At 41.1% G+C, this 22,207-nt stretch overlaps 2 protein-coding genes across 11 annotated transcripts; one reads left to right on the forward strand and one right to left on the reverse strand.

Moving 5' to 3' along the window:
• Window positions 1-2,349: 2,349 nt before the first annotated feature.
• c19h12orf4 (chromosome 19 C12orf4 homolog) lies at window positions 2,350-18,500 on the reverse strand. Of its 4 annotated transcripts, none has more exons than XM_010883503.5 (14): window positions 18,409-18,500; window positions 15,283-15,471; window positions 15,013-15,158; window positions 11,977-12,158; window positions 11,780-11,879; window positions 11,391-11,512; window positions 10,798-10,904; window positions 10,440-10,637; window positions 10,008-10,178; window positions 8,854-8,928; window positions 7,501-7,703; window positions 5,602-5,659; window positions 5,446-5,513; window positions 2,350-4,128 (listed from the first exon to the last, which is right to left on the reverse strand). In XM_010883503.5, exons 2-14 carry the CDS (start codon window positions 15,461-15,463, stop codon window positions 4,036-4,038), a joined length of 1,704 nt encoding a protein of 567 aa, XP_010881805.1. In that variant the 5' UTR covers window positions 15,464-15,471; window positions 18,409-18,500; the 3' UTR covers window positions 2,350-4,035. The 4 variants fall into 4 exon arrangements, 3 of the variants coding, with proteins under 3 accessions (XP_010881805.1, XP_010881808.1, XP_010881806.1); XM_010883506.5 differs by having other exon boundaries at window positions 4,022-4,128; window positions 10,050-10,178; XM_010883504.5 differs by having other exon boundaries at window positions 4,022-4,128; window positions 18,398-18,494.
• Window positions 18,501-18,724: 224 nt separating this feature from the next.
• On the forward strand, window positions 18,725-21,629 carry LOC105018232 (RAD51-associated protein 1). 7 transcript variants are annotated; one of them, XM_020056672.2, is made up of 7 exons: window positions 18,725-18,914; window positions 19,032-19,078; window positions 19,179-19,244; window positions 19,805-19,966; window positions 20,857-20,967; window positions 21,155-21,280; window positions 21,408-21,629. In XM_020056672.2, the coding sequence occupies exons 1-7, from the start codon at window positions 18,898-18,900 to the stop codon at window positions 21,452-21,454; spliced, it is 576 nt and encodes a 191-aa protein (XP_019912231.1). In that variant the 5' UTR covers window positions 18,725-18,897; the 3' UTR covers window positions 21,455-21,629. The 7 variants fall into 7 exon arrangements, with proteins under 7 accessions (XP_019912231.1, XP_019912229.1, XP_019912230.1 ...); XM_020056670.2 differs by having other exon boundaries at window positions 21,467-21,629; XM_020056671.2 differs by having other exon boundaries at window positions 21,194-21,280; window positions 21,467-21,629.
• Window positions 21,630-22,207: the final 578 nt, after the last annotated feature.

The raw sequence follows: 22,207 nt of genomic DNA on the forward strand, positions 1-22,207 counted from the left end.
ACTACCGATATTAACCCTCAAACAACCAACCATATCTACATACAAGAATTACCAATTGAAGAACCTTGGATAAAGCACCTATATTAGTAAATTATCAATACTTAATAAGACCTTATACTAAAATGTATTTCACAATGTTGCAGCTTTTTTATTTTGGGTTGATATTATTTTATTTGAAGTATTATTATATTAAAATATAAAAATAAACAGAAGGACTGCAGTTTAAAGGAGAAGTGCGCCAACATTTAATAATTACACTTGTAGATTTTTGGCCACTGGTTGTAAAAGTAGCGCTGTTAAGCCAAAACGGGTCCCCAAAAATGTAGTTGCAGGTCATTTTTGTCCACATAGGTCCCCGTGTCATCAAAACCCCTCACTTTTAAACTTGAAATTTCATGGCTACCTGAGGAATGATAATGATGTTATGTATAGATTGTGCACATATAAACTACGTATTACATATCCAGTTGAAAATGGGAAAATAAATGTTTTTTGAAAACTCTTTAAGATCTTGGACAATAAAAACATAAAAAAGTGATCCTGAGAAACCCGGCCCCCGCATAAGCGGAAGAAGATGGATGGATGGATCCTGAGAAATATATACCAACAAATGGTTACTTATCTTAAGAAACCTATAGCCAACGGGTTTGGGGCTATGGCATCATGCTTCAAACTGCATGACAACATCCTTTAAGCTACTGTAATCTGAATAAATAGCACCCAAAAGGCAATAAATTGCACACAAACAATATTTTATGATACTACAGAAATCTATGGTATGTGCCGTTATGCACTTATATAATTGTGCCTGAAAGATGTTTTGGATTAAACTGCTTGCTAAATAACTAAACATTTAAATGTATGATCAATATACAGTACAGCTCTGACCTTCAGGTGAAGGTAGGATAACAAATCAATCAATCATATTTATTTATAAAGCCCTTTTTACATCAGCAGTTGTCACAAAGTGTTTATACAAAACACCCAGCCTGAAACCCCAAGGAGCAAGCAACAACAATATTGAAGCACAGTGCTTCCCCTGTGCTTTAAAAACTCCCCATGAGGGGCCGAAATTTAGGAAGAAACCTAGAGAGGTACCAGGCTCAGTGGGGTGACCAGTCCTCTTCTGGTTGTGCCGTGTGAACATTTTAAGAGTACAAGCTGTAATAATTGGTAAATGCATTTGGGTTGTGTACAGTCTATAGAACCTTATCCAGGTCAGAAGCATGACTAGATGGACAAGGACAGGGACAATCTGGCGGGAGGGTGGGGGGGGGCTATCAGATTGGCAGCTGGAATCGTCATGTTATCGTCCTGATCTGCAACACAGCCAGGACTTTGGACAGTGGCAGCAATGAGTATTTAGAGCCTGGTACTCAGGAGGTGTGGGCCAAGACCTCATGTCCTCCTAAGTTTGAACGGAGCAGGAGACAAGAAGATTTAGAGAGTGCATTCCTTAAGTTTACAAGGTTTCACAGTGGAGAAGGAGAACTGACTCTACTCTCCCCAGCACATTAATATAGCAGCGTAAAATGTAAAATTCTACAGGGAATACTCCAAAACAGCGCTATGGATACCGTAAGTCGTTTTTTTCTCTTCTACAGTTCTACCAAGTATTCATACCAGACAAGAGCTATTTTGACTGCAACTGAGAACTATATCCAGTCATAACCATAGACAAGGAAACAAGTTCTTTACCTAGCTGTAACATAACTTATCTGTGGATGTCTGTCTGGACCAGTCAACGTAACAGACCACTCTTCACACTCTGGTGGTATGGAGACATTGTAATTATGTCTCAAGAGAAACCTAGGTTTAAATAAACATATATTGATCAAAATACTCTGATAATTACTTTGATAAAAACCTTAAAAAAATAATTTGGGGGGCATGGCTCAGGTTAGAACCACAAAAATATATTTGTGTATACAGAAAACCTTGGTAGATAGTTATAGGCTAGCCTTTATTTATCATTAATGAAGTCAAAGCAGGAAGAGATGAATAGCCCTGTGGTCCCCTCCATGCTCTGTGTAATGAATTCATTTCCAGGCCCCTGGGCCTAAAGACCATTCCCTAGAGGTCGATTACAAGCTGGTGAGGTCGGAAACATTCCTTCAAAATTGAATTCCCTATATAATCCATTAGGTCCTGGCTGCCATGCATGACTTTCATAATGTCAATCACCCACATTGGCAAAGTAATAGAAAACAAAACAATGTTGTAAGATTCTCGTAGCTAATAGACAAGTCTCTTCTGCATAATGTGGATGTAATGCATTGTGTTATTTTGCTGGGGTAGAATCTTTAGTGCAGCTCATACATGTGCAGTAATTCCATGGTAATAAGAATGTATCAACACAATTCAAAGGTATTTATTTCACTTGTGAACCATAACCACAAAACTCAAGCGCTATAAAATAACAAATCAATGAGCGACTTACAAGCAAATACACATAGGGGTTATAACTGAGCCATCCATGTAGAGCATAGGGTCAAATTTCCCATCAGTCACAACCAAGTTCATTTTTTTCTTGATGTTTAAGTCATACCCTGGAAATAACTGTTGTTTTAATCACATAATGCCCTGCACTTTAAGGTCTACCCAACAGTGCGTCAAAACAAGACAAGTCTTAACCCCAAAGCCCCATATAAGACTAGGTGTTTATCTGAAACCAGGAACCCGATCGGCCCATCAGCCACCTTGGATGTCAGTTGCAGGGATTTGCTGTCCATGTCAGAGTGTGTGGCTCTAGAGCTCAGGCTGCCAGGACTCACACAAAACCCCAGGATGTGGGCACAGACACGGGGCTGGGCTGGGGCGTGACACTGCTGAGTCGGCAGCATGGTTCCTCTGCCCCAGGGGAACCCAACACTTAAGGCCACAAAGACCCGTGCCAAGAATGCAAGTTACCAATTTCCCTGGCGTTCTCACTACTGCAGTGAGGTATGGACATGGCGGATGGTCTCAACACAACAAAAGATTTGGGAGTTCTTCGAAAAATGTCAACAGTGATCTGTTTTTCAGTCAATATTAGACACTGTTCTGATTAGTGCATCTTAATACTGTTACTGATCAACATGGCAGTCAAATATCTGACAAGAAGAATGACTTCTTAAGACTTAATCCAAGCTGACCTGGAGGAAGCCAAGCCGATCCCGGATTACTAGAGCAGTAAATAAAACTGGAGTAGGCTCCTGTGATTCACATAAGCAGTAAAAATATAAAATAAAATCAGAAATATTATTTCACAGAGATGACATTCACATTAGTTCAGTAAAGCAGGTTTGTGACAGCTTGTACTCCTCCTTAAAACGGTCTCAACACGCCTCACATTTAAAGTGAAAACATTCAGCACGCGTTTGGATGCAAACAGGGTAAATCACGAGTTCACTGGGATGCCACACAGAACACGGTTGAACGGCTCAACAGCCAATTGCCTGCGTTTCATAACACACACAGTCAGAAAAACAGGATTTATCATTGATTTTGGGGTCTTTGTCTCTGAGAACAGTGCCCTCTGCTGTTACTGGGCTGGCGAGGAACGATGACAAGGTCCTCACTATAATTCACTGCAATGCAGTATATACACCACACTGCATACTGCTTGTCTCAGCGAGAAACACGGTCCTTTAGGGGAAAATGGGCCAATATTGTGTTGCTTTGCCCCAAGAATATGTCAATTACACAGGGATCACTGAAATACGTGTGGAAGGAAGCTCCATAGTCATCCATCACACTTATCTCTGTGAAATGCATTTATTCGAATATATTATCTGGAGCTGAATAATCATCCCCCGAAGGCCCTTTGGTTGGGGTATATATATATATATATATATATATATTATATAATACAAAGCAAGGAATTCCATTAATTTGACTGGAGTGCATTAACAGTATGATAGTATATTAATTCCTTTGGTTGGTTTCTTGACCACATACTACATTACAGTAATGTGATGAAGCCATAAAGCCTGCCTGTTAAACCACAGCATGGTCACAAGATGCCAAGACACTTGAACTGGTCCCAGGTGTCCCTCAGTGTTTGGAGGTGAGCGTGAGAGTGGAGGAGACGCGGAAGATCTGAGGTAGCATGTTGCTCAGCTGGTAGAACATCTCCTCTGAGATACTCTGTCATGAAAACATAAGAAGAAAATGGCAGATTAATGCATTGAAAACAGTGCGGATGTACAGACACAGAGACAGTCGTGAAGGATCTCTATGATGGGGACATTTTCGAATATACTAATTCATAAAATGTTTTGCTTGTTTGGGTAAAACATCAACAAAAAGTGTTAACAAAAGCCTACTAGTTCCACAGCACCTTTGGCCTAATGTCCCATGTCCTGTGGGACCTGCCAATATGCTGGAATTACGTGCACCCTGACAGCCGTGGGTTTATGGAGACTTGTTTGGTCTCAACACTAACAGGCATTCAAAGAAAGATTAAAGGACAATTGCACTATTTTACAAATGTATGTTAGGTGGTTCCTCACAATTAAGGTAGTAAAACAGTAATTCATGGTTCAAAGCAGACTTAAATTTTTATTGCCAAATTAACTTTAAGTAGTATCAAACCAAATATGTTTTAATATACATATATTATAAACATATTAATATTATTATTAATAATAACAATAATACACATATGCATACAGTATATGTATTCAGTTTTTCATTCCAAAATATTTTTTTTTTGCTTTCTCATCATGAGTATCTGTAGATTGACGGCAAAAAAATAAGAATATATAAAAACAATTATTAATTAAATCTATAAAACAACACAATGCGGAGAAAGTAAAGGGGTCCGAAAAACATTCCGGAGGCACTCTAGATAACCAATGTTGACCAGAAACAAAAGGGCAATGTTTTCAAGCCCATTGTATTGTAATTCCACCATCACACAGTGACATTGTTTACGGAGACAACGGTCCACGTGTTTCACACCGAGCTTCCAGAATCCTGGTTTGTGTCGGGAACTGAACAAAGACCAACTCTGTGGCGTATTCCAAGATTATGCGAGAACAGGTGAGCCTTTGTGAATCTGAATGCACAGCACTACTATTGTTGGATGCTGGTTGGACAGGACAAGCAATAGGGCCTGACTCCAGTGTGTTCACCTTCCTGTTCTGAAGCACACCACAGGAACACACTCCCTCAACGGTTTGCTTAATCTTCAGATAGGGTTCATTCTGGGGCTTCACCTAATCGTCTTTGGTATGCAACACCATGAACTCTATATATCAACCTGCTATATGAGTGGGATCAGAGAAACAAGCCCTGAATACCGACTGGTTGCTTTGATGTTCTTCTCATCTCTGACCTGACAGACATATGTATGTACAATCTGGGATTTTACATTCAGATGCGATAAAGCATGCAATGCTGTTAAATATATATATAATAAATATATAATAATATATACTTCACCCTGACTGGTGCTCTTACCTGTGGAACTAGAAACTGGACGGTCCTGGAGATTCCCCCGTCCCACGACGCCATTTCCATCATGAAACCTGCAGACAGAAATATCTCCAGTTAAGCAAGAGGCCCTAGAGGTGATACCAGGAAGGACCATGGTCCTGGGGTGTCCAACACTCTTACCTTTGACACATTTAAAGACCAGCTCAGCCCGCTTCAGGCACCATGGGATGGTCATCTCCTGCATGAGGGGGAGGATTACTGGGGTCAGTCAGGCCACTAGGAGGAGGACCACGGTGAACCTCTTATACACAACTGTCACCTCACTTTACCTTCAGTTTTAACAGCAGCTTTTAATAAATAACCACCTGTGGATGTACCGGTCATTGCCTAAATACCAAATATTCTGGTAATTATGCCACTGACTGTATATAGACCTGAGCTGGGCTAAAGTAACATTCCCACAGCTGGAATAAGTAGAAACCAAGACTCATGACAAAAAACTTTTTGGAATGAAGGGACATATAACAGAGTCTAGTAATTGCACCTTGGAATTGGGAATACTACACGGAGAGCATTGGATTTTGGAATAATATACGGTAAGCATTGGATTTGCGAATACTATACGGTAAGCATTGGATTTGGGAATACTATACGGTAAGCATTGGATTTGGGAATACTACACAGAAATCATTGGATTTGGGAATACTATACGGAGAGCATTAGATTTGGGAATACTATACGGAGAGCATTAGATTTGGGAATACTATACGGTAAGCATTAGATTTGGGAATACTATACGGTAAGCATTGGATTTGGGAATACTATACGGTAAGCATTGGATTTGGGAATACTATACGGTAAGCATTGGATTTGGGAATACTATACGGTAAGCATTGGATTTGGGAATACTATACGGTAAGCATTGGATTTGGGAATACTATACGGTAAGCATTGTATAAACAGGCTGTTGATTTGACTTGAGAGAAGAAGTTTAATCAGGCACATGGGCTCATCATCACAGTCAGGTAGCCTACATCAGGTAGCAGATTGATGAGAAATCTGCTCTTCAGTTCTCTGTGCCTTTGTGTAGACTCAAGAGGGCTGCCATCTCTCAGTGATAGAGGTGTTCCTTCACCCAGCTCCATGTTAAACCAGCGCTCTGCACTCTGCCTGAATAAACACAACAGTTCCCGCCTCCGCTAAGGAGAGTTCACAACCAGATCTGAATAGGCCAGAGCACGGCTGAGGTTGCACTGAGCAAACACGCACTGACACGTGAAAGAGGAAGCAGGAAGCAGAGACCTTCAAAGACCTTCCTACTGATTAGTTTATAGAGCTTGCAACCACTATGACGGCACATTTAGCTGAAGGCCCACTGTCTATAAACACCACCACCGCTGACAACCCTGTCTGATAGAATATATATCTATATTGGTGTTCATTATAAAACTGTAGTGTCAATGTTAACTGTGACCTGAACAAAGGTCTCACAGAGACCAATTACAGAAAAAGTGTACACCGATCAGCCATAACATTATGACCACCTGCCTAATATTGTGTAGGTCCCCCTTTTGCCGCCAAAACAGCCCTGACCCGTCGAGGCATGGACTCCACTAGACCTCTGAAGGTGTGCTGTGGTATCTGGCACCAAGACGTTAGCAGCAGATCCTTCAAGTCCTGTAAGTTGCAAGTTGGGGCCTCCAGGGATCGGACTTGTTTGTCCAGCACATCCCACAGATGCGCGATTGGATTGAGATCTGGGGAATTCGGAGGCCAACACCTCTGACCCAGTCCTCTAGCCATCACAATTTGGCCCTGGTCAGATCCTTACATTTGCCAATTTTTTCTGCTTCTAACACATCAACTTTGAGGACAGAATGTTCACTTCCTGCCTAATACATCCCACCACTGACAGGTGCCATGATGACGAGATTATCTGTGTTATTCACTTCACCTGTCAGTGGTCAGAATGTTATGGCTGATCGGTGCTCATGTACTCTTTCACATACTAATGCATTCAACTGTACAAGCGTGGCATAAATGACCTGGCGCTTCTCCACAAACCAGGCTGTTCCTCACCTCCGACATGTCGTGGACCAGGAGCAGGGGGAGGGTGATGGTGGTGATGTCGTGAGTGCAGCAGACCTTCAAGATGTTGCGGAGACCCATGATGGCCGGGTCCCGGGCCGTAATGTTGCCCGAGCGCACGTTATCATCCACACACAGGTGAAAAACGATGTGGACCTCAGACAGGTTGGAGTGGCGGGAGATGTAGAATTCACCTGGAGAGAGTGAAGGAAAAAATATCATTTCAAATATAAAATTTTATTTGTAGCACAAATTAGTGACTAGGGTCGCTTTTACAATACGGAGCCGTTTTTGTCCCCAGAAAAATATCAGTTCTCGTTTAGTGTAAAAAAAAATTATGAGGTAGTTGCCCTCCTTAAAAACACAAAAATATTGATGTTGAAAAGGAATTCTATGCTTTCTGAACACGGTAAAACAATAGCTCAAAGGTAACTGCTTCATCACTGTTAGGCTATATTATACACACATTTCATAACTTTAAAATAAGTTTGATAGAGAACCTTGAATCCGGGTTAAGTGTTATCATCATACTAACTCAAATGTTCACTCACATAACTACTGCCAACATAGTCTCAAAATATCCTAGAAATGTCCACCCTGTTAGGAATAAGCCCTAACGGGATGGAACTAGACCCTAATAAGTTTGAAATCGTGTTAGAAATACACCACTTATTCCATATGTATTGCTTTTTACTTAATGTATTGATGTTTTATGTAGGTTTAGACATACATTTTATGTTTAATTACAATTATTGGTATTGCTTTCTGCCCAGTTATGCTTCATTCCACCATGTTGGGTAGGAATTTTCAAATCATAGTTTAATAGTACCATCAAATGTTATGCATTTTTTGTTGAAACTTGTAGAGATTGGGTCATTCTACCAAACATACAGAAATTTAACCATATTCTGTCATTATTCACACTTATTACTTAAGTAGTAATATCTCATTGTCCCGTGTGAACGATATACCAACATGTATTACTAATAAAGTGTCAATCCCTTTTTCTGACAAATATTGAAAACTGTCTGATGGCATATAAGAAACATTTAAAATATTTAAACAACAAAACAAATGCAATAACACAATTATTATAATAATAATTTTGAGGTCCAAATGGCACTTCTCAGATTCATTTAGGGGGAAATCCTTTCGTTCACTTAAGCCAACATTTCACTTCCCTTGAAATCAATTCACATAGGGACTGATTTAGACAAAACATAAACACACAAAATATGACTTGTTTTAAATACTCAAGTCTATGTTAAGTCAACTTATTCTAAGTCTAAATCTGGCCAAAGTTTAGGATTTCTAGGCAAAACCCACAGACTCAGTCAACATCACCTGGTAATATGTTGGAGGGATTCCTCTCCAAATTTTTGTTCTTATCTTCATTATTACTTCCATTCCGAAGAGCCTCTGTTAACATTAAAACAGGAGATGAGTTAAACAAAGATGACCTTTCAGGAACAGAATTACAATAGCAACAGAGGTCAGGTCATAGTAGCTTCCATATAAGGCCTGACAGCCAGGGGGAATGCTTACACAGCAAGCTCCCTGACAGCTCTCCACTCAGCCAATCAGCAGGCACTGTGGCCAGGATCTTCATACAGGATTTCCAACAGCACACATTGGCCATGATGTCAAAGTACTGTAGCCGTGTCCTTCCTTCCTGACAGTATTCCCCAGCACACGTGTTCAACATGCCCCTGCTCACATGCTGAAGGGGCATTATTTCACTGGGATCTATATTGTTTAACCTCAACCGTGTTTTTGTAGTGGCATCACCACTCTCTGTGTCTGTCCCTCTCTGTTACAGAGAACACATCTGAGTCTTCACATGGGAGTCTGTCCCTCTCTGTTACAGAGAACACATCTGAGTCTTCACATGGGAGTCTGTCCCTCTCTGTTACAGAGAACACATCTGAGTCTTCACATGGGAGTCTGTCCCTCTCTGTTACAGAGAACACATCTGAGTCTTCACATGGGAGTCTGTCCCTCTCTGTTACAGAGAACACATCTGAGTATTCACTCAGATACACAGTATAATGAAACAGAAAACATCATTAGTAGAGTGTCTGTCTGTTGGTGTGTGTGATGGACCAATCGGCTGGTCTCTGTATCTGTTGGTGTGTGTGTGATGGACCGACCCGGCTGGTCCCTGTGTCTGTTGGTGTGTGTGTGATGGACCGACCCGGCTGGTCCCAGTGTCTGTTGGTGTGTATGTGATGGACCGACCCAGCTGGTCCCTGTGTCTGTTGGTGTGTGTGTGATGGACCGACCCGGCTGGTCCCTGTGTCTGTTGGTGTGTGATGGACCGACCCAGCTGGTCCCTGTGTCTGTTGGTGTTTGTGTGATGGACCGACCCGGCTGGTCCCAGTGTCTGTTGGTGTGTGTGTGATGGACCGACCCTGCTGGTCCCTGTGTCTGTTGGTGTGTGTGTGATGGACCGACCCGGCTGGTCCCTGTGTCTGTTGGTGTTTGTGTGATGGACCGACCCGGCTGGTCCCTGTGTCTGTTGGTGTGGGTGATGGACCGACCCGGCTGGTCTCTGGTCCTGCTGGTCCTCTGAGCCCGGGCGTACAGCACCACCTGCTGGACCACCTCCAGCTGCTCCTCCAGCCGAGGGAAGTGGAAGTCGGTACACTCCTTAGCGACGGTGGCAAAGTCTGGGGAATGATGACAAGGACTCATTACAATGGCAATGGGGGTTCAGGGGTCAACGTATGTTTCCAAAGCGACAAAACGTTTCGCAAGCTAACATCTGCCTCAAAGACGGCGTCAAGCAAAAGCAAAAGCCTGTCAAATGTGGACAACGAGAAAGACATAACTTATTCCCTGCACTGGCCGAAGCATTTTATCTTCACGTAACTAACAGGGGCCCCCCTGTTTCCTGTGGACCCCTAGACCTTTGGCCCCTGACCCCTCACCCCTTTTGATGCCACTGTAGGAGTTGACCCGGTTGTCCACCAGCAGCACCAGGCCGCACAGAGACGAGGAGTAGAGCGACAGAGCCGTCTGCAGTCGCCGCAGCTTGGTCCCGCTGCTGCCATGGCGACGGTGCTTGCAGAAGTCCAGCACGTCCGCCCGCACCAGCCGCAGGTTGTGCATGGTCTTCAGCTGCGCCCCTGGGCAACAACACAGCCAGAAGACGTTAGGAACCGACGCCGAAACACACACCCGTCCACGCATACGCGTGCACATCTGCGACGGCCATCAGGGTGTATTCCTGTAATGGCGGCCACGGCAGCAGTATTTAAACGGGCTCAGGGACAGACAGTGGGGTACCTAAATGGATGGTGAAGCTCTCCTCCAGCTGTTGCTGCTGGTCGTACAGCCTCGCTTCTGGGTCAGACTCACCGGGCCGCTGGCTGGGCTGCACTTTGATCTCCTCACTGAGAAGCACAACATCCCACAAAAAAAAACTGTTGGGACAGAGCTGCATGAAGAGATGAGGTATTATTATTTAATACTAGTATTTATTTATTATCGTAACTTTGCCGGATGTAAGTATTTATTTTCATTTACCCGGTTTCGAATCACCGTGAGACTTGAATGTGTTAGTGGACTGCATAAATGCAAACATCCTGCTAAATTGTTTCCCCTGAGTTTTTATAGTCCTGACACAGGAAAAGGGACGCACACATGCACACACACAAACACACACACACACACACACACACACACACACACACAGGGCTGGTTCTAGGCATAAGCGGTCATTTAGGGGGCCCTGGCCACTAGTGGGCCCCTAACCGCTAGGAAACCCTGAACCGCGATGGAGCACCGACTGCTATGGGAGAGGGGGCCCCAAATAAAATGTTGCTTTAGGTCCCCAAAAGGCTAGAGCCAGCACTGCACACCCATATACACACACTTACTTAATACTGCTGTTATTTGGGTTCTGCATGTCCTGATGGAGCTTTATTACCCACTCCTGATACTCCTGCTTCTGGATATGAGTCACCTGCTTCAGTTCATTGGCCCACTTATTCTCCAGCACCTGATCAGACAGAAGAATCACCAGTCATGTTTTTATGCTACTGTGTAGCTTTGTGCATAGGGCAATGTGAAGCTTGTAGGTCATTTCAGTTAAGGTTAATTCCATTTGAAATTCCATTGAATTGAACTCTGGCGTTTGGTTTTTAATTAAAACCACAAAACAATGCTATTTGAATTAACATTTTAAGTGTACTCCCTGAACAGACTGGAATTTGTATAGAATTTAATAGAAGCTAAAAAGGCCAGCAAGAATGGCTTGTTGTCTTACCTGCTGGGCATCAAAGTTTTGAGAAGCAACTGCATTTACATCCTGGTCAGTCATGGTCTTTCCCAGTTCCTGCATTACTTTGTCTATCTCTGCTGCCTGTCTGGGTGTTGAAAACAGAACAATGGGAAATGCTTTATTGGTTATACGACACCACCTTCAATAGCAACGACTTAACGGGTTATTTTGGTAATACAAACCTCTCTTGTAACTTCTTCAGCTCCATGTCCCTCTCACTTATGAGCTCCGAGATGCTGACAAAGTAGTTGTGTTCCAGGTTGAGAAGGGTGTCGGAGGCTGGGGAGTGGATGAGCTCGTGGTAAACATCTGCAAAGTCCTCATCCCAGCTGTGCTCCTCTGGACGAGCATGCTCCAGCGTAGTCTGAATAGTAAAATCAAAAACTGGATGACGGCACTCAGGTGTGGGATGAACTTTTGAGATTCAAGGAAAATCACAGGAAGCCAAATATCAGTAGATCAGAGGCACCTGCAGGATGTATTGGCCTATAGTGCTCTTGTAGCATAAGTTCAATAACAAAATCATAAATTACAATACATATAGGTTCAAAAAATAATGAAGTAACTTTGTCTACTGTTAAATAGTCATGGCCACGGTTGCCATAAAATGGAGCTGACAAATATTTAAGGAATCTAGTTAGTGCAGCAGAATGTGACACAGTCCTGTTGTATGAAAGACTCTGTCAAGAATCTGTGTCACATCTGAACGGCGCCAGAGGTTTCTCCTTAAATCTAATATTGGGAAAGCTAAGTGTGAACTCATATTAGTCCCTTATTCAACACAAGTTCAAACTCTAAAGATTAATCTTTGAATAGTTTCTCCAATAATTATGCAACAAACATAAGACACTGAAATACCTTTTGGCATCCCTTGAAATAAACTGGACAGCCTCCATGAGTATTTCTGTGCTAGTGCCATGAAATGTTAATGGTTATTCTATATACACGCCTGCAGGGCGCCAAGAGCTTCACTGGGGCCGGCCTAATTGGAAGTCCAGAACTTTGACGTGCATGAAATAGATGATCTTGATGACCTTCTTAAAATAAGGAATAGAGAAGATCTTCTGTTTCAAAGGGATTCTTGCAGGACAAGCCTCAGCTTTGATCGATTTCAACTGAAGTCTAGTAATATTTCTCATCAGACAGATGTTTGAATGATTAATAATACCGTTCAGACTTTCAGATGTATAACGGAGGTCTTGTGAAGAATTGCAATACTCTCTGCAGTGTATAAAACCAATGAGCTACAAATCCAAGTCAAACTTGGCAACTACTGACAACTTTTGGCAATTCTTTGTAATTTGATACATTAACCTCTCTGTGAATTACTGAATTAACATCAAGGCATACAGAGCACTTCATAAATATTTGGACATTGACCCATCTCAAACCTTCATCGGAGCAAGAAAATGTACGTTTTGGTTGTCTGGGGTCATTTAAAACGCAAATGCACAGATTATAATGTTGCAGACAATGGCTAAACGTCAACGTAAGATACGGTATGCATATACTTCCCTAGCACGTCTTTGTGGAACAATGGCGTAATAATGTAGGTTGAAAATGCGCTGGCATACAGGTGCTGGTCATGAAATTCGAATATCATCAAAAAGTTGAAGTGATTTATTTCAGTAATTCCATTAAAAAAGTGAAACTTGTATAATGTATACATTCATTCCACACAGACTGATATATTTCAAGTGTTAATTTCTTTTCATTTTGATGATTATAACTGACAACTAATGAAAAACCCAAATTCAGTATCTCAGAAAATTACAATATTGTGAAAAGGTTCATTTTTGAAGACACCTGGTGCCACACTCCAATCAGCGAATTAACCCAAAACACCTGCAAAGGCCTTTAAATGGTCTCTCAGTCTAGTTCTGTAGGCAACACAATCATGGGGAAGACTGCTGACTTGACAGCTGTCCAAAAGATGACCATTGACACCTTGTACAAGGAGGGCAAGACACAAAAAGTCATAGCTAAAGAGGCTGGCTGTTCACAGAGCTGTGTCCAAGCACATTAATAGAGAGGCGAAGGGAAGGAAAAGATGTGGTAGAAAAAAAGTGTACAAGCAAAAAGGATAACCGCACCCTGGAGAGGATTGTGAAACAAAACCCATTCAAAAATGTGGGGGAGATTCACAAAGAGTGGACTGCAGCTGGAGTCAGTACTTCAAGAACCACCACACACAGACATATGCAAGACATGGGTTTCAGCTGTCGCATTCCTTGTGTCAAGCCACTCTTGAATAAAACACAGGGTCAGAAGCATCTCGCCTGAGCTAAAGACAAAAAGGACTGGACTGCTCCTGAGTGGTCCAAAGTTATGTTCTCTGATGAAAGTAAATTTAGCATTTCCTTTGGAAATCAAGGTCCCAGAGTCAAGAGGAAGAGAGGAGAGGCACAGAATCCACGTTGCTTGAAGTCCAGTGTAAAGTTTCCACAGTCAGTGATGGTTTGGGGTGCCATGTCATCTGCTGGTGTTGGTCCACTGTGTTTTCTGAGGTCTAAGGTCAACGCAGCCGTCTACCAGGAAGTTTTAGAGCACTTCATGCTTCCTGCTGCTGACCAACTTTATGGAGATGCAGATTTCATTTTCCAACAGGACTTGGCACCTGCACACAGTGCCAAAGCTACCAGTACCTGGTTTAAGGACCATGGTATCCCTGTTCTTAATTGGCCAGCAAACTCGCCTGACTTAAACCCTATAGAAAATCTATGGGGTATTGTGAAGAGGAAGATGCTATACGCCAGACCCAACAATGCAGAAGAGCTGAAGGCCACTATCAGAGCAACCTGGGCTCTCATAACACCTGAGCAGTGCCACAGTCTGATCGACTCCATGCCACGCGGCATTGCTGCAGTTATTCAGGCAAAAGGAGCCCCAACTAAGTATTGAGTGCTGTACATGCTCATACTTTTCATGTTCATACTTTTCAGTTGGCCAACATTTCTAAAAATAATTTATTTGTATTGGTCTTAAGTAATATTCTAATTTTCTGAGATACTGAATTTGGGATTTTCATTAGTTGTCAGTTATAATCAACACAATTAAAATAAATAAACATTTGAAATATATCAGTCTGTGTGTAATGAATGAATATAATATACAAGTTTCACTTTTTGAATGGAATTACTGAAATAAATCAACTTTTTGATGATATTCAAATTTTATGACCAGCACCTGTAGATCTTATGTTTGAATTGTGTTTTTACCTCGGAGTAGGCCTTGGCCCACGTGTTTGTAAGCTGGTTGATATCCACCGCTCCGGTGGTTATTCTCTGTAGGGCTGACTCTGCTTCTCGGTCGTAGTCCTGGATGGTCTCGCTCTCAATAAAAGTGGACAGTGCACTCTTCAGTTCTAAACCAGGACACATCGAAGTATTAGTACCGAAACAGGCGGAGTGTGCTCGCATTGAAGCACGTACAACCAATTAACGTTGTTTTGGCTTTTATTTGATTTATTTTTCTTATGGAAATGTTACCCTTCTCAACAAAACAAGGCATTCGGTGCAGCAGCATAAGTCGTCCGTGAAGGTCATTGACATTCTCTTGGACAGGGAACTGCAGAGGTACTTTGAGGACACAGTCATTCTTCCCCGCCCTGAACTTAAACTCAAACTCTTTCTCAGTAGTGATGTTCACCTTTCCCTTGTTTTTCTTCATTTTGTCAGCTGAAACAGATTGAAGAGGTTTTAAACCAATTAAATGTGGTCACCAACCAGAAAAGATACAAAACCTGCCAGAAAAAGATACATAGTAAAGAAAACAACATAGGCCCCATTTACCCTTTGTATAACGCTAATATGAAGAATTCTGAACATGGGTCTTACATTGCAAGCAAGCAAGTTTATTTATATAGCACAATGTATACATAGGAGCAATTCAATGTGCTTTACAAAGAAAAAAAAAATACAACAGAAAAAATAAATAATAAAAACAATGAAACAACATAATAGAACACAGAATAAGAAAATGTTTTTGAATAAAACCAAAATAAAAACAACTGAATCCATAGTAGATTCCATGAGGACGATATAAAAGTTGTAAGGCTAACAGGGTGAGTAAGTTTAGGTGCTCAGTCAGGCGCGTGAAAAGAGTCTTAAAAAAAGTGTTTTAACCTGGATTTAAAAATGTATAAGTTCGGGACAGACACGTCTAAGATCTGCTGGTAGTTTATTCCAGTTGTGTGCAGCATAACTGCTAAATGCAGCTTTGCTGTGTTTAGTTTAGACTCTGGGCTTAACTAGCTGACCTGAGATCATTGATCTAAGAGCACTGCTCGGATTTTACTATTCAAACATATCAGAAATTCATTCGGGGCCCAAACCATTCAGTGATTTATAGACTAAAAGCTCCACTTTAAAATCTATTCTGTAACTGACTGGAAGCCAGTGCAAAGATTTAAGAACCGGAGTGATGTGCTCTGTTCTCTTGGTTCGGGTTAACATTCTAGCAACAACATTCTGAATGAGCTGCAGCTGTTTTACTGTCTTTTTGGGGAGTCCAGTTAAGAGGCCATTACAGTAGTCAACCCTACTAGAGAGAAAAGCATGGATGAGCTTCTCTTGGTCTTTTTGGGACACCAAGCCTTTGATTCTGGGTATATTTTTAAGATGATAGAATGCTGTTTGGGTGACCGCTTTGATGTGACTGTTAAACATGAGATCTGAGTCACAACACCAAGATGCAACACTTGGTTCCTGTGCAGATTGGTGTGTGGTACCAAATTCTATTTGACAAGATTTAGATCAGATTAGATTCAACTTTGTCATTGAACAAGTATAGTACAATGAAATGCAGTTAGCATCTAACCAGAAGTGCAAATAGAAGAGGGCAGGACATTTAGAAGTATTAAGTATAGTGTATGTTACAAGTGGAATGTGTAGTTGTGCCATAAGGTAAATGCAAGTACAAATGGCAAATCTAACTGTGCAACTGAGGCAAATTGAAAGAGTAAGGTGGCATGTGCAACAGAAATGCGGGGATAGCAGCAATGAGGTTCCCGAGGTAGACATGTACTGGTAACAACTGAAAAATGCAAGTACAATGGCAATTCTAAATGTGCAGTGCAGGCAAATTGAAGGTGCAATTTAGGGTTTCACATAGAACAGGAATTCATCTGTAACGACTTACAAAGCAAACAATCCCAAGATACTGTATGTTTTAATATTTCCAGGCTTGGCTTTCCCAGTGATTTTACCCTAACACCCACGGTCCCACTTAAACACAAGAGTGTGAGACATGTACACCTAAATTTAAAACAAAACATCCATGTAAAAATGAATGGAGGTGTAGCTGGTGCTGCTGGAGAGGTACACTGCTGAACCCTCTCTGGCAGGGCTACTATGACTTGCATTTAATGCCTTTGACCCAAAACACTGTCTGTATGTGATGTGCAGTACTTTAAGTTATAGAAGGAAATCCAGTAGTGTCAACTAGCACCAAATAACATGCTTCAACTGTAAGAAGTCTTACAAGAAATTGTCTTGTAGGGCAAGCTGCAGAAGAAAACACTTTTGCAAAAAGGAAACAAGCAGAAGAGATTGCAGTACACGAAAGACCAAGAAGCCTGCATCGGACTACAATCCCAGGTGTTAGTCGTGACACCTCTCATCCCTGAAATAAACCATGGCATCAATACAACAAATATGAGAACTATTGCTAGACAAGCACTAGCTACTACAATTTAACACTACGTGGCAGTAGATGAGTGTTCATGCACCTGCAGAACTCAGACACTATATGAATCATGCTTGCTTCTAAAACGCACAACTAGTAAGAAAGGTTATGGTCAACACAAAACCTTTGAAACCCTATCCTGCTAATTATAACACAGGCATGAACGGTCGCTGTAGTCAAGCTGGTTTGTTGTGTTCCTGAACTTGACCTAGCTACAAAGCTTAAACGCTAGATATCTAAATCTACATTCACTGACAAACACCTTGTCTAGCTCGTTTAATTGCCCATAACGTTCTAGACATGCTCCCCCTTAAATACGAGCGACTGTTATTGTAAAACAATCTGTAGGTCAATGTTTTTCCGCAATGCTACGTTTGTGCACAGCAGACACTTAAGTTTACCACATTGTTACCGCAGGCATCACAACAGCTGGCTTAGCGTTTTTCACCAGTACTGACACCCTTACACGAACCAACCCCAAAAGCAGAACAGTTTCTGGGGTGTCGGTGACGCCCGAAACTGACACTAAAACACTGCTTGTTACCTCGACATGTAAATTGATTGAAATCTTCGCAGAAATGAGTCGACAGTGTACTGTACACCGCTGTCGTTAATGATCCAGTACCGCTCGTTCATTTCCAGGATTGGAACCATAGTGACTGTGCCACTATAATTTCATCAGATTTTCATCAGATCATTCGGATCGTCTACTGAAATTACAGTCATTTGACTATGCGACTAAAATGTTACTTTTGTTAGCTAGCTTAAGCTACCAGTGCAGTGCCACCAATTATGGTAGCTGACATTGCACTGGTTGCTCCCTACGCTAGTGGTTTATTGCAATAGCAACATTAAGGTGGCTAAGTATTCTGCAATCGTGATACGTTTGTAAAGAAGCTGGCAGAAGTTTAGTTTTACCTGTACATTACCATTAGTATTTTGTAGATGGAGCTAATAGTGCTGGTATAATTCCTTGTTTGGATGATCAGCTGACTTTCGTATTACGACGCACAGATGAGCTAGTTGTTGTTTGGAAATGTAATGTTCATCGAAAAAAAATAGGAAGAAAATTGTCAAGTAGCCATAGGACCAGTGGGTTTCAATTATCAAATTCATAATAAAATTTAAAAATTCACAGTATATGTTTCAAAACAATGCCAATATATAAGATGTAAGAAAATGACGAATCCCTTATTTTGAAACCCAATTTGGCAGATGCAGTTTGTAGCGGAGTAAATGGTAAATGGTAAATGGTAAAGTAAACTGGTATTTGTAGTTAGTCCTTTAGCCCAGTCGTTCAGTATTCATTTTATTTTGTGTTTTGGGCACTGTTAGCAAATTTGAGTAAAAACAGGCTTGTTAAAACTAGAGTAGTGGTTCAAGCTGGCTGAATTTTGAAAGGCTAACGTCACTTAGCTATGGCTCGACCAACAAGGTCTGTCGTTAAGGCTAATCAAGCCTCATTTTACGGTAGCATATTGGCAGTAAATAGCTGTACATGCTATACAACACGTGTTGTTTAAGTGTGTTTAATTGTTTTCGGTTGCAACAGTGCCAAAACCCAAATGTCTTACACGAAATTGATGGAGCTTGATGATTGTAAGTCATAATGTGAAAAAAGACTCAAGTGTGTAAACATTTTCAAGGATTGTCAAAGTTTCAGTACCCAGATTTTTGAATATTCTGTTTGTTCAATCAGATGAAGAAACTGCCGGACCTCCCAGCAAGAAGTCATTGTTTTTTGTCAAAGATCCACATAAAGACAGTGAGAAAAGTCAAACTTTATTAAGCGTATATTTTGGTCAGGATTCCAATTACATGTAGGCATATCATTTTAATAGAAAAACAATATCTAAATGTTCTGTAAGTGTCACACAGATGATCATCAAACACTGGCAGCCAAGTTAAACGCTAATATTTGATATGTGAAAACATTTTATACGTGCAATATCTACTTGGGTGAAACATAACTTGAACAGCAGGCAAAATTATAGACAATCACAGTTGTATGTCTGTATGTTATTTTTTTCAGATTTTCTTGAAAGAGAAAGCTAATTCACAAAGATGGTTCTCTCTCTTTGCTCCAAATGTCTGTGGTTGTCTTAGAAGAAGCGTTGGATTACCCATTGGATTATTTTCAGTGACAGTTTTATAAAGCATTTTATTAATCATTACTTAAAAAAATATAGTAACAGTAAAATCTGTCAGACAGCAAAATATGCTTTTAATCAGTGTTTTTCAAACTCCGACCATGGCTTTGAATACATTGCTCAACAGTAAACATTGCCTAAAGTCTCTTTGTTGTAATACATTCATCTCTCCTAGGCCTTTGTAAGGTCAGGGGGGATCCAATGTCATCCCACCCAATCAGAGAGCAGAGACAGGCAGCTGCCTCAGAACAACAGAGTTTTGTTTTAAATGCGGATGGGATCAGCCAGACGGAGAGGCCTGGAGAGGATATCGACTACCAGCCTAAATGCACACCAGGTAGCCACCATCTGTCACCATTTAGAACAGGGGTTGGGAACAGGAAATTCGGTACTGATGAATCCTGGGAATATATTGTGGTCCCAGGAAATGGGGGATAGAACACATTTCACAACGCTTTTATAACAATTACCTGCACTACCTGATTGCCAGTAAATATAATTGTCTAGAACACATCGATCTGACTCCTAAATTGAATAAGAAACAACATTTGCTTCCTTTATCTTAACATGATTATGTAAGTAATGTCCGCTAGGTAAATGCAGTTGAAATAAAGAGAGGTTTCTGTTTTCTTCCAACAAATGTAGTTAGCTTTAAAGGGTTTAATGATACAAAATATTATGAACTCATTCTAGAAAAGATAAGAATCTTCTGGGAAAGCACATACCCATTTACACCAGTGGTTCCCAAAATGCAGGGGTTCCTAGTCTTAACACCAGTGGTTCCTAACCTTTTTCAGTCAGTATACCACCAGCTGAATGTTGCTCTGTCCAGAGTACACTCAAATTCCCCCTCATGGGTATGTCAGTGAGCATATGGTTTGTGAGCCTTCTCATGTATCCTCTGTGGATAGACCACGGGGTTCCTCATATGCCTTGTTGGGAAACACTCCCTTACACCAAATGAACAGCACCAGGCACTAAATAAGACTCTGGGTTAAAAGAAAAATATGTCCATATGAGGATGTTCTTTTCTACACAGAAGATTATACACAATTGCTGGATGATCTTCCTTCACATGTCTTTCTTAAAAGGAGCACATTAAAAGCCACCTCAGGTGCTTCTCTGATTCATGTTATGAAGTTCCACGAATAAGTAATGTTGGTCCAAATATTTTGAATGTAATTTATATTTAGTCAGTCTGATGTTACTCTTGTGGTCTCCCGTAAGCCACATCAAAGCCTGTGTTAAGTCAGAGGACGCTTCCTGTCACTCATTGGTTACCCAGACCATCCCCTCTCAGCCCAACAGGGGGCAGACCTCCAAAGAGGAATCCATCAGGTAGGTGTTTTTAAGGAGAGGTATGTATGTGGGTTATAGTGGCTTAAAGCTGCATTCCGGTATTGTTTTGTTCTTCTTTTATTTTTACTAATTTTGGGCAACATTTTCAGAGATCCATGGTGGCTCGACAGCGCCACTTTTACAACAAACAAAATGCAGCCGATAATTCATACTCTGTGTTTCTTAGCACTAGAACAAAGTGAAAGAAGTCCTATGTCTTCACCAGATTCCACCATGAAGTCCCCAGGACCAGGATTGCGACTGGGACTGTCACGCTTGGCAAAGGTCAAACCCCTGCACCCCACTACTACTGGTAACTGACTCTTGCCAAGTTAAAAATTTAACAGCATCTTTTTCTTTTTTCATGCTGCTACTTTTAGTTTATGCCTTATAACATGCACTTTCTGTATTGTCCGTAGTTGTACATAATTTTTTTGCAGGATTTAAACATTGGTTGGTAACTTTGTTGCCGATATGTTTTTATTGAACAAACTGACAGGAAGTAAAATACATTTTACCAAAACTGGGATCCTCCCCCCTCCTCCATCACCCCCAAGAGAATTGGTCAGATGTTTGAAAAAATTTAATAAACGCAATATACTTTCATAGTTTTTATGTCTCCACTATTATTCTACAATGTGAAAAATTGCAAAAATAAAGAAATACCCTTGAAGAAGTTGGTGTGTTTGACTGGTACTGTATATACGTCTAAATTACCCCAGACAGCAGCATGTCCACTCAGTTCTGGTGCCACTTAATAGCCTAGTCATTGGTAGTCATGTCATTTTGTGTTTATCCCTTTTATTGCTATTTGTGAGAATATGTAACATTTTATTGCTATTTGTGAGAATAAGTTACATTTGGATAATGGATAGTATGGAAGCATATTACTACTGGTCTGCAGCTGTTGTTAACATACATGTAACACATGAAATTGTATTCAGATTTAAGATTAAATTATTCCCTTATTCCTACACTATTTTAACTTGTCCATATGGGATTTACTAGGCCAGTTGTAAAGTGCAAAAGAGAACCTCTTTGAAAGGTGTTTTTGTTGTCTTCAAGATAAGTATTTGGGTTTTATATTGTGAGGTATGCCTTGGCCTACTATGTTAGGCTATAGCCTAAGCTTAATGTTTTCTCAATACTTCTATGGAAACCTGAACTGTGTACTGATCCCACTTTGGTATCGAGTGGTAACAGAGGACTCAATAAACGGGTTTAACAGCCCTGTTTGTGC

Source organism: Esox lucius, chromosome 19 (genome assembly GCF_011004845.1).
Source record: "Esox lucius isolate fEsoLuc1 chromosome 19, fEsoLuc1.pri, whole genome shotgun sequence".
In the NCBI taxonomy this organism is placed as follows: Eukaryota; Metazoa; Chordata; class Actinopteri; order Esociformes; family Esocidae; genus Esox; species Esox lucius.

Bases quoted from the DNA above. Each gene is read 5' to 3' on its own strand.
- c19h12orf4 (XM_010883503.5), bottom strand. From the start codon at position 15,463: ATGAAGAAAAACAAGGGAAAGGTGAACATCACTACTGAGAAAGAGTTT. The intron at 11,880-11,976 runs GTTTGTATTACC...TTCAACACCCAG, and splicing joins CTGAAGAAGTTACAAGAGAG to ACAGGCAGCAGAGATAGACA. The intron at 10,638-10,797 runs GTACCCCACTGT...GTTGTTGCCCAG, and splicing joins GAGCTTCACCATCCATTTAG to GGGCGCAGCTGAAGACCATG.
- LOC105018232 (XM_020056670.2), top strand. The intron at 19,079-19,178 runs GTAAGTCATAAT...TTGTTCAATCAG, and splicing joins ATTGATGGAGCTTGATGATT to ATGAAGAAACTGCCGGACCT. The intron at 20,968-21,154 runs GTAGGTGTTTTT...TGTGTTTCTTAG, and splicing joins TCCAAAGAGGAATCCATCAG to CACTAGAACAAAGTGAAAGA.